The sequence below is a fragment of the Microcebus murinus genome, chromosome 2, assembly GCF_040939455.1.
Source record: "Microcebus murinus isolate Inina chromosome 2, M.murinus_Inina_mat1.0, whole genome shotgun sequence".
Lineage (NCBI taxonomy): Eukaryota > Metazoa > Chordata > Mammalia > Primates > Cheirogaleidae > Microcebus > Microcebus murinus.
This window is the reverse complement of record NC_134105.1, coordinates 62,607,322-62,620,000: the sequence shown is the minus strand read 5'-3', so window position 1 is coordinate 62,620,000 and position 12,679 is coordinate 62,607,322. Positions and strand designations below refer to the sequence as shown.

Here is a 12,679-nt window from a genome sequence, read left to right as displayed (position 1 = left end):
TGGCTGGACATTCTTAGATTGTTCAAACTATTTTTATTGGGCATTTAACCTCTTGCTTATTTGTACTATTATAGTACTTTTTGTGAATATTCTTATATATAACTTTTTCCAGATCTCTGAACCTTAGAATTAATACCTAGAAGGAGGATTCCTGGGGAAAGGATATGATCATTTTTAGAGCTTTTGATGTAATAGTGTCTATGCTTCTCTTAGCAAGATATGCGATTATACTGACTTTGGTTCAGTATTCTCTAAAGTCATTACATTCTCTCATGTAGAATTATAAGAAAGTAATGTTAAAGTAAAATAAGTCCACACCAATAAAATCAAAAGAAATACAAGTTTCATTCTATGATTTTTGTAAGTTACATGCTATGAAATACATTTTTGGAAAAGCCACAAGACCAAGCTGTCCACCAGTCCGTGCACTGCTCTGATACTTTGCCTGGGAGGTAAGGTTGTACAAAGGTCAGGGTGGAGATATGACTAGTGTAAGATGTTAAGGATGAAATGAATGTGTCTTTGCTATTTTGGCCTAATGACTCGATCTGGTTTAAAAACTTTTGTGCTGAAAAATGGTGGTATTGAATGTGGGATAGTGTCACAACCCATTTGACTGTTAATCACAAAATAACAAATCTAATCGGCTTAAAGCACTGATTATGCTTTTTAAATATGCCTTGCCAATTTTGTAGCTGATAATTAGCCTTACATTTTGCTCTTTTGGCTTTGAGTTTCTTTGATTATTAATAAGGATGAATATTTACTTACAGATAAATCAGCTATTCCATTTTCTTCTGTGAATGTTTATGGACATACCTCAAAGACATTGTGTGTTCAGTTTCAGACCGTCACAATAAAGCTAGTATCACAATAAAGCGAGTCACACTATATTTTGGTTTCTAAATGTATGTAAGTTATATTTATACTATATATGTTTAACAAACAATGCACATACCTTAATTCAAACATACTTTATTTCTAAAACTTGCTAATAATCATCTGGCCTTCAGCAAGTCATAATCTTTTGCTGGTAGAGGATCTTGCCTTGAAGCTGATGCTGCCAACTCATCATGGTGGTGCTTGCTGAAGACGGGGGTGGCTGTGGCAAGTTCTTAAAATAAGACAACAATGAAGTTTGCCACATCTACTGACTCTTCCTTTCACAAAAGATTTCTCTGTCGCATGTGATGCTGTTTGATAATATTTTACCTACAGTAGATCTTCTCTCAAATTTGTAGTCAATCCTCTCAAACCATGCTACCGCTTTATCAACTAAGTTTATGGATTATTCTAAATCCTTTATGTTATTTCAATAATATTCATCACAGCCTCTTCACCAGAAGTAGATTCTATCTCTCAAAACCATTTTCTTTGCCCATTCATAAGAAGCAACTCCTCATCCATAAAAGTTTTATCATGAGAGTGCAGTAATTCAGGTACATCTTCAGGCTCCACTTATAATTTTAGTTCTCTTCCTATTTCCACCAAATCTGAAGTTAATTCCTCCTCTGATGTCTGGAACACCTCAAGGTCATCCATGAGGGTTGGAATAAACTTCTTCCAGATTCCTGTTAATATAGACATTGTGATTTCCTCCCATGAATCACAAATGTTCTTAATGGCATCTGGAATGTTGAATACTTTCTAGAAGCTTTTCTATTTACTTTGCCCAGATTTATCAAATGAATCACTATCTATGGTAACTATAGCCTTGTGAAATGTATTTCTTAAATACTGAAATTGAAAATCAAAATTACTCTTTGATCAATGGGCTGCAGAATAAATGTTGTGTTAGCAGGCAGGAAAACAACATTGATTTCCTAAACATCTCTATCAGAGCGCTTAGGTGAGTAGGTGCATTGTCATTGTGCAGTAATATTTTAAAAGGAATCTTTTTATCTGAGAAGTAGGTCTCAATAGTGGGCTTAAAGTATTCAGTAAACCGTGCTGTAAACACACGTGCTGTCATCCAGGCTTTGTTCTTCCATTTATAGAGCACAGGCAGAGTGGATATAGCATAATTCTTAGGGCCCTAGGATTTTTGAAATGGTAAATGAGCATTGTCTTCAACTTAAAGCCACGAGCTGCATCAGGCCCTGGTAAAAGAGTCAGCCTGTCCTTTGAAGTTTTGAAGCCAGGCATTGACTTTCCTCTCTAGCTAAGAAAGTCCTACTTGGCATCTTCTTCCAAGGCTGTTTTGTCTACATTGAAAATCTGTTGTTTAGTGTAGCTACCTTCATCAAATGCTTTAAATACATCTTCTAGATAACTTGCTGCTTTACCTTGTACTTTTATGTAATGGAGATAGCTTCTTTCCTTAAACCTGGTGTACCAACTTCCACTAGCTTCCAACTTTGCATCTGCAATTTCCTCACCTCTCTCAGCCTTCATAGAATTGAAGAGAGGTAGGCTCCTACTCTGGATTAGGCTTTTGCTTAAGGGAATAGTGTGGATGGCTTGATCTTCTCTCCAGACCACTAACACTTTCTCTGTATCAGCAAAAAGGATGTTTCACTTTCTCATCATTTGTATGTTCTTTGGAGTAGCACTTTTAATTTTCTTCAAGAACTTTTTCTTTACATGCACAACTTGACCACCTGTTTGGTGCAAGATGCCCAGCTTTCTGGCTATTTTGCCTTTTAATGTGCCTTCCTCACTAAGCTTAATAATTTTTAGTTTTTGATTTAAAGTAAGAGACTTGCAACTCTTCCTTTCACTTGACATTTAGAGGCCATTATAGGGTTATGAATTGGCCAAATTTCAATATTGTTGTGTCTCAAGGAATGGAGAAGCCCACGGAGAGGGAGAGAGATAGAGGAATGACCAATTGAGCAGTCAGAACACACATTAATCAATTAAATTTGCCGTCTTACATATAGGCACAGTTCATGGCCCCCAAAAACACTTACAATAGTAACATAAAAGATCACTGATCACAGATCACCATAACAGATATAATAACTTCTGAAATATTTCAGATCACCATAACAGATATAACTTCTGAAAACTTCTGAAATATTTCAAGAATTACCAAAATGTGACACAGAGACACAACATGAGCACATACTGTTGAAAAAAAAAAATTGTACCAATGGTACCAAGACTTGCTGAACACAGGTTTGCCACACATCTTTAGTTTGTAAAAAATACAATATCTGTGAAGTGAAATAAAGCAATTAATAAAAGCATGCCTATACTCAGTTCTATTTTCTGAGGGATACAGCTTTTTCATTTTGATTTCTGCTTTCTTCTTTGTCTTATACATTATTTAAAAGGGTTTTTATTTTTTTGTTGTTTTCTAAAATATTGGATAATTTTAATTAAAAAATTTGTTAACTTTCAATGTTATTGATACCTAATTTAATTCACTGTAGTCATAAATATTGTTCAATATTATACATTATGAAATATAATACTGGGGCAAAGTAATTTTATATAAAAGATTTTTAAAATAGGAGAAAACTACATTAGATTGAGAGACTTGAAAAATGAGTTTTAGGCTCTTGCCTTACCAAAAATAAAAAACTAACATAAACTTGAACATTAGGACAAATATATTTTTCACATAATAATCAGTTTGATAGCAGAATGAACTTGTTGGCTGATGGAGAAATAAGCCGCGAGTTTGCTGCCATTTCTTGCTCAGACATAAAAATACAGTCAAATCACTATGAATGGACAAAATGTGAAGGCGAAGTTGGCCTAACCATGGTAGGCTTCAAGAAGGGCTGTCCTCAGGTAGGAGACATCTATCTTCAGAACTTAAACTGAGAGCTGAGAACAGTAAGTAAATTTTCAGTGATATATGATGCAAGAAAGGGGAAAGAAGTCAAATCCTAGTTTAGATGAAAAGAAAATGAAGACAAGCCCTGATAGTTTTTATGCTTCAACAATAAATGTCACACCTAAATATAATAAATAAGAATATATTCACAAATTATGGAAGTCAACATGTCATCATGATACTGTGTTCTGTTGGATACCAAATGTAATTCCAAGTAATATTAGAGTATAATGTGAAAAAGGATTAGAGTCAGCCTCTATGATATAGTAAAGAAAGTATAATGTAGTTGTATGGGTAAATGCATAAACTTTTAGCAAGAATAGATTGGATATAGTTTTTTTTCCAAAGTATTTTATTAGAATGATGATGGGTGTTAAAATGTATGGCATTTAAAATCAAGGAAATGAGGTCTCATTAACAATTAAACCAAGCTGATGTAGGCATAAAAAAACTTATCAAGAGCAGGGAGACTTTATAAACCATTCTAAGTAAATGAGTATGTTTTGAATATGAAAAATTCAAAATATACAAAAAAATTCAAAATATATAAGTTGAAATTAATATTTCAACTTAAGGGAAGAAATGAACAATTATGTAATAAATGATGAAACAATGTGCCACTTGTAGTAAAAATAGTTAGATTTCTATCTCACTTTTTAAATTGAGCAATTTGCTTATGATTTAGATTTATTGCAAAAAGTAAAACAAAGGTAATTTAAAAACACTAATAAAGGCCGGGCGCTGTGGCTCACGCCTGTAATCCTAGCTCTTGGGAGGCCGAGGCGGGCGGATTGCTCAAGGTCAGGAGTTCAAAACCAGCCTGAGCAAGAGCGAGACCCCGTCTCTACTATAAATAGAAAGAAATTAATTGGCCAACTGATATATATATATAAAAAAATTAGCCGGGCATGGTGGTGCATGCCTGTAGTCCCAGCTACCTGGGAGGCTGAGGCAGAAGGATCACTGGAGCCTAGGAGTTTGAGGTTGCTGTGAGCTAGGCTGACGCCACGGCACTCACTCTAGCCTGGGCAACAAAGTGAGACTCTGTCGCAAAAAAAAAAAAAATAAAAAAATAAAAAAAAAAAAATAAAAACACTAATAAATATTTTCATAACTTTAGAGGTAGGAATACTTTATAAATGGGATACAAGATCAAAAACAAGCAATCTATTGAATTGTATTAGTTATATGTTTGGTACCTATTCATATAATCACATACTTTTTAGTAAATGGAAGATGTCAGATTCAGAAAAAGAAAAATTTAAATGTTCAGGTGTAGTTACACCTTCATCTAGTTCTTTTTGAATTACATATAATTTGTTTTTCTATAGCTTTGAGGCTCTATGTTGATTTTAGTTTCTATATTTATAACTACTAAAATTTTTTATAAACAATTTTTTTGTGATATAATTTTCCTCTATCTCATTTAATGACTTTACTCTTAAATACTACTTTGGTATTATATGTTTCATCCCTGTTTTCTTTTCCCATTTGTTTATTTTCAAGGTTGTTTTAATTTAAATTTTAAGTATGTTTATTATTACCAAAATATAACTAGATATTGTTTGTTTATAAGCTTTGCTATAATGGTGAAATATAGGTCTTCCTCATTTAGTGTAATAGTTGATTTACTCAATTGCTATTTTTCTTCCACCAAAATTATTTCATGTTAGCTATTTTGTTTTTACTCAGTCACAGTATCATTTTTTTTTCTGTGAAGTTGACTTTATCAGGTTACTTGATCCCCTTTGCTCAGGGATTTTTTTGAAAATTTGATTGTGAATCTTTAGTCAATTTCCCGTTCCTTATAATCAAATCTATATTTTTGTACTTTACTAAAATTAAATAACAACTCTTCCTTTCCCCAGTGTGTTTTACTTGCCCACTGTGCTCCACCCTCACTCTGACCAAAGTAATGTGAATGCTATTATATCCAGATTATTTATTAGTTTCTCTTTTCAGTATGTATTTTACAAGAATCCTAATGAGCACTTATATTACATGTTCCTCATCCATTTCAACTTCTGTGTCTCATAGTTTATCATCCACTCTTACCTCTCCATTTCATCTTCCCCTGTGTAAAGATCTGTCTTCTGAATTCATTAGTATTTGGTTAGAACATTATCTAGAATATTTCCTTCACACACAGTACATGGGTGACAACTCTCCGAATCCATTTATTTCTTGCAAATGTTTCTCACCCTGATGAGTGAAAGATTTCTTTGGCTGGTTAGAGAATTATAAAGACACAGTCACTTTATCTCAGTGAATTGTACTTGCTGCCCCACTGTTTTTCAGTGATGTTAGTGAAAGTCTGATCCTATTGTGATCTTTTTTCCTTTGTGAACTAGCAATTTAATTTTTTTGAAACTGAGAGCTTATAAAATTTTTCTATCTGTGATTTGATTTTCTCCATTGAATATGCATTAATTCAATGATTAGAAACAAAAGTCAATAAAACTAGCTTCTCAAAAGCGACTTTATAGCTATCACTTAAGTCCCAGAGAGACTCTACGAGTATTACTCATCTTTACTATTACAGTTGATAGATACAATGGAATGAAAAAATTATAGAATCACTGATAGTTTGAAATAAATGTGTCAGAAATTTGTCCCAGTCTCTGCATCCAATGAACAAGAAAAGTGGTTTCCCAGGTGTAGAAAATAACATCATTTATTTTATTTTCATTCACTTCCTCTATTTATATTCTATTTTGCTTGTTTTTACTAACATGTGTGTATTAATAGTTTTGACAAACAGAGGACCAAAAACTGATATTAGTAGAAAATGGGATAATTTTCTTAAGTGCTATATTTCTCTCCCAAAATAAGTACATAGAAACAGCAGCAGATACCATTCCATACATGTATTGTTTATTTTTATCCTGGATTAAATATCCTTTTCAAAATCTGATTCTTAGATAAAGGCACATGTTTGCTTCCAAAAAAATCTTGAAATAATACTTGCAACTTCAAACAGTATAGAAAATATATTTCTACTTAAGGAATTTAAAAATAATAGCCAGTATAAACACTTTATTCTTATGTAACTCTACTTTGTTTGCCTTGATAATTATAACATTTTTCATTTGATATATCTGACTTTACCTTTAATAAGTTGGACTTATTAAATCAATGGTCAAGGAAACATGAGTTTGTACTACTATGTGCTTTATAATCAACAATGGAGAAAAGTGGGAAGAATATCTTTAGTATTGGATTTATGTTTTCATCTGTCTTGATAATCAGTCATTTTGCATATAGTATATATATATGTGGAGAAATAGGTTATGTGTGTATCATACTCTTAATCTGGCCTGCACTTAAAGATCCAGGTGCAAAAGAAATTCACAGAGAAACAGAAAGATATTCTTTATCTTCCCTTTGGCACTTTTATTTGTCTTATATAGAGGATGGTAATGGCATCTGTTCCCGTGTGGAAACAGTAACTCCATCACTTTCCTTGACTGATTGAAGCCATTCTAGTTTCACTGAAGTTCTCCTTTTTTTCTTCCCCTTCTGCTGGCCTTTCTTTCCTTCCCCCTTATCTCCTCACCTATATATTTACCTTGGTATTCATAAGAAAAGTACAAACCATAGAAAGACCATAATCGAAAAGGCTAATAATAATGATTATTTTTTAAGCTCATTAGAGTCCTGGGTATAAGAAGAGAATTTTCAGTCCCATTGAAAACAAATGTACCCAGCAGGCTGCATTGAGGAGAAATAGAGAAGAAGAAAAGCAAAAACAAAAACAAAAAACGAAAAAAAAACCAAAAACCATCAAAAAACAAGCCTTCTGTGTTGCTCCACCTTTGACATAAAGAGCCTGTCTCACAAGGAATCACATAATGGTTATAGTCATTTTAGTGTTCAGATTTACAGAGCAATACTGGCAATCATGTCCAGAGGGAAAATGTGTACGGGAGTGATGCTGCTGTTAAAGTTCCGTGGCTTTCAAGTTGTTATAATCAATTTGAGCCCAGCCAATAATATCTCAAGTGCTAGAAAAAGAGAGGGGATTATTTTTCTTTTTTAATTATTTTTCACCATCTTTGGTCAGTAGATTGAAAAATGGAATACACAATAAAATCTTGCTCAGATTCTGGAATACCTATGTCTTATGAAGCCAGTAAAATTGTCTTTTTTATACATAGAAGATGATATAATCATATAGTTTGTCAACCAAAACATGGCATTAACATGCATGCAATATCTATCACTCTTGAATTTGAAGAATTAGATGCTCACTATGTCTCATTTAAAAGCACACTCTATGATAAAGTATACTTCATTCTACAATGCAAAAAACAAAAAAAAAAACAATCTTTGGAGTTAGACAATCTTAAGTATAAAAACTGTGTCCACCAGATTCTTTCTCTACACTAGGATCTATTTAATCAATCTGAGCTTTAGTTTCTTCCTAAGTAAAATGGAGAAAATATCACTCATTGTCTTATTGCAACAACTAAATAAAATAAAATGTGCCTTTAGCAGTGTACCTGAAAAACATGCTTTCTCTCACATAATTCTTTCAGATTATTGGATGTAAATCATTCTGATCTAGTTGTTGATATAAACCCAGGATAACTAAATGAGTAAGTAACCACCGACCACAGAAACAAGCTGCCCAAACATATATTGAAAGGATATTTCTGACATATGCACCTGTTTATGATTTTAAGCCCCTGCGTGGTTTTCTGGCAGGCTAGGCTGAACCATCTGATCAGTGCTAAAAACAAAAATAGCTGGAGAGACTTCCTTTATCCTTTTTCTCTACCTTCACATCCTAGCCTCAGTCTTCTGAACTTTATCATTTGGTTGGTGAGAAAAGGCAAACTCAAGACAAGCATAACAAAAAATAAGAAGAAAAATAAAGATAAGGAGGACTGGAAGGTAAAACATGAGTGCAATAATTCCCACAGTCAAGCTCGGTTAAACCAAGATCAAAACAGGAAGAGTTAGAGGAGGGTGAAAATGTCCATCTAGAAATAAGTGCAAAGGACAACAGCAGGCTTGCCCCTTTCACTGTAGCCCAGTAAAGGCCAAGTTCTTGAATCTAACTCATCCTCTGGAATAGAAAAAGGGCATCTTGACCTCTCTCTCATGATTAGACACTGTGTGGATATATGGTTAACTATGCAATTGTTGATACTCCTATCTGAAATGTCCTCAGTTAACTCAGCCACCTTAATCATTTCATGTCCAAAAGTGAACTATCTTAACCTGGAAGAAAGCTCCTTCTCTGCTTCTTCCTGTCCTGGTAAGTGGATGGATTATTTGCCAAATTCCCCAAGTCATCTTTTCTTCTCCTCCCTCTTCAGCCAACTCAAATATCCAGTTAATCTCCAAGCCCTGCTGATATTTTAAATATTACTTTATTAAGACAAATTTCAAATATACAAAAGTAATTTAATGCCTCTCACTTTTCTTTCTCTTTCCATATGACTGACTTTTAACACCTAAATACTTCTGAAATAACCTCTGTCTTTCTTCCTGACTCTGTCTTGGTGAGTTCCTCAAATCTACCGTGTTCTACCAGGTCTACCTGGATTTTAGCTGGTTTTCCTTATATTTCAAAAACTACTGTGAAACTCAAATCCAATCAGATTTCTCCACTACATGAATTCTGTTCATGGCCATCCTTTATTCACCGAATATAGTTCCAAATTCTTAGCAAGTATTTTCTTAGTTTCGGCCATGCTTACCTGCACAAATTCTTACCCTACAGCCTCTACCTGCATATCCAGCGTTCAACAGTGTAATTCTCCTCTAAGTGATGCTACTCCTGCAGACCTTCAGGCATTTGAGTAAACTTTTCCTTTTGCCTGATGGATTTTGTGGCCCCATTTGTTTGTCTAAACCTTTACTTATATTTCAATGCCTAGCTTTAAACATCACTTTCTCTTCTAAGCTTTCTCTGTGAATAATCTTCACTCTTTTACCCTGAAAACAAACCTGAGGAAGCCATTCCATTCTCTGAGCTATAATACCACTGCACTATTAAATGCCTCTTTTGTTTGTTACACACACCACAATCTAATATAATTTGGGGCTTTGTAAATCTTCTCCAGGGGCCATGGATGCCTTTAAATTGGGGGCTGTGTGTATGCCTTTCTTCTTGCCATGCTCAACTCATGTGTTAGAGATGAGCCAAGACAAATTTTTGGTGAAAGAATGCCAAATAATTCTCCTTATTGGCAATTTTTATAACATTTAAAAACTTGCCTACAATGTAACTGTATTATAATAAATATTTCAAGGGACATCTTAACCTAAATACTTATTGTATAATGCACCAAGAAGGATTAAATATACAGGGAGTAGGTAATCTAACTGGCAAATTGATGTGAACATTAGAAATAAGAGCACAAAAGAAGCAGGCTTTTTTCAATATTTTTCTATATTATGTCCATCCAGAGAAACTTTCTCCTTGAAGATTAATTATTATGAAGTTAGATGCTGGAAAGTTTAAGGCCATTTAAATAATTCATATTTATATATTACTTCACAAAGATAATTTCTTGCCTATCTCCACTATCTTGAGGGAAGAGAGGAGGTTACTTTCAGATAAGTGGTATTTTACTGAACAAGATTTGAGTTGGACCATTAGGGAATTTGTCCATATTGTATATCCAGTACAGGAGACGGAGTGATAGATAAGGAAATATTTTCTTTCCAAATTCTTGATAAGAAAGCTAAGAAGTCATGTGCTCAAAACCATACAATAGGGAGAGATTAGTATCAATCTTTGGGGTTTTTCTGCCTATTAATGTTACCCAAGATTAGTAAAAATATGTTGGAGTTAAGTAACATATTAGTATGATAATTTATTTTTAGAAACACAGTTAGGTGATATAAAGTGCTTCATTTTTCTTGGACTCTGACCAATACCTCAGACCTAGTGAGTCCTTTTTTCCTGTATTTTTGCATATCATTTTTGCAGCTATGGTCCACAAGGGATACAATCCTCATTGTCCTCTATATTACCAATAACTGATCTGAGAGCACAATTTCCTTTAAAGTTTAATATAAACTTCTCCCAGTATGCTGGGAAGGGAGTCAAATTTAGAGATAAAAATGAAAACTTTTATTTTAATAAAAACTCAATTATATGCTTCTGTGTTAACGTGCCTTTAGAATGTGAACTCTGACAGCAGGGCACAGATCCTGACTTTTGATTAATTTTTACTTATTTCCCAGTATAGACATATTCACATTTGGGAACTGGGAAGCTCCATAAATATTTGAGTAACTGGATGATTGAATCAGACCCAAAGTGGGTGAAAATTTTTTCTGTAGCTTGATTTAAGTGCTTGTGTTCAATTTGTGAGCCACTCTCAGTTAATTTTAAGAAACTAATTTCTCTTCTATGAACACATAGACATAAATATCTGCTTTCTGAGTATATATGTATATATAGCCATATAGAGTTACATAATTAGATAAATTAAATATATACATGTTAATAAAGGTTTAACTCATTAGCATGTTATATGACTATTCACAGTTTATCTTGCTTAATGTTATATTTTTAGCAACTTTCCCAGTCTAATCCAGTATGAAACCAATTTAACTTGATTATATACACAAAGGTTCTATTTCCAAATAACATCACATTCACAGACACCATGGGGTTAGGACTTGAAGATATCTTTTTGAAAGATACAACTCAACCCACAACAGGGTCTCATACCACTGGAAAATGTTCTCTTCCTCCAGCCCATCATGGTCACCTCTGAGAAGCACATATTTTCTAATCCATTTACTTAATAGATAATATAAATCTTCTTTCTGAGTTTTAAAAAGGGGTTTATGAACTTTTATCTTTTCTAGTAAATTATATTGTAAGGGTAAAGACCATGTTATAATTTTGTTTTAGATTTTTTATATTGTGTACTCTTTTGTAGAACAAAATAATGATGTAGTTATTAATAAATGTATTAATGAATAAATTAAGAGATTGCAAACCTAGTATTGCAGAAGTTTTCTATGAAACAAAGGATGAAAATAAGTAGTAAATGATGAGTATGTCAATTTGTAATCAGATTTTTCATTTTTAACTTAGGATGTGCTTTTGACTATTCAAGAAGAGTATTACAAATTCACAAATGAGTATATATTTATTGACATTGTTATAATTAAAATACACATAATTTTTTTAAATCACAATGTAGACTTAATAGTTCTATCTAGTGCATTTAAAGTAAGAGATTCTATTTTGCTTTGCAACTACAAAGAAGTTTTCACATTATAAACAAGAATAAGATAAGTGTAGAATGTGGATTCTTTAGTATTAAGTTTTCTTAGAAATAAACATGGCATTACCTTAAACTATTTCACAGTCAAAATTCCCAGATGTTGATGCAAAATAGTAGAAATTTATGTCAATTATATAAAATAATGTTTTTAATTGATATATCCACAGATGATAATGAGTGTGGAAATTTAACCCAGTCCTGTGGTGAAAATGCCAATTGCACTAACACGGAGGGAAGTTATTATTGTATGTGTGTACCTGGTTTTAGATCCAGCAGTAACCAAGACAGGTTTATCACTAATGATGGAACCATCTGCATAGGTAAGTTCAATTATCTAAGTTACAATGTGTACCTATCTCTTACTGTTTATTATTACCTCCAGAGATTAAATAATATTTGAATCAAATTCTACCAGACCCTGATTGTACTCTAGTTGTTAAATATTTTCAATTTCTTTATTTCTCTAATGGTGTTATGATCAGTTACTGTGGAATATTTATCCAAGGATAGAAGAAAAAAAAATTGAGAAAATCAAATAGTTTACAGAAACAAAGAAAAGTGTTTCATGAAGCCATGAGATCTAGCATGGTGGCAAATGACAGAACAAATATTTGTAATTAAGAAAAATACA

At 33.0% G+C, this 12,679-nt stretch overlaps 1 protein-coding gene across 1 annotated transcript in view; it reads left to right on the top strand.

Annotated features, from left to right (window-relative positions):
• Positions 1 to 12,679, top strand: part of ADGRL4 (adhesion G protein-coupled receptor L4) — a 107,096-nt gene that overhangs the window by 43,860 nt on the left and 50,557 nt on the right. Inside the window, exon 3 of the mRNA XM_012787259.2 lies at positions 12,216 to 12,368. Coding sequence (XP_012642713.1) covers positions 12,216 to 12,368 — 153 coding nt within the window. The remainder of the gene's footprint in view (positions 1 to 12,215; positions 12,369 to 12,679) is intronic.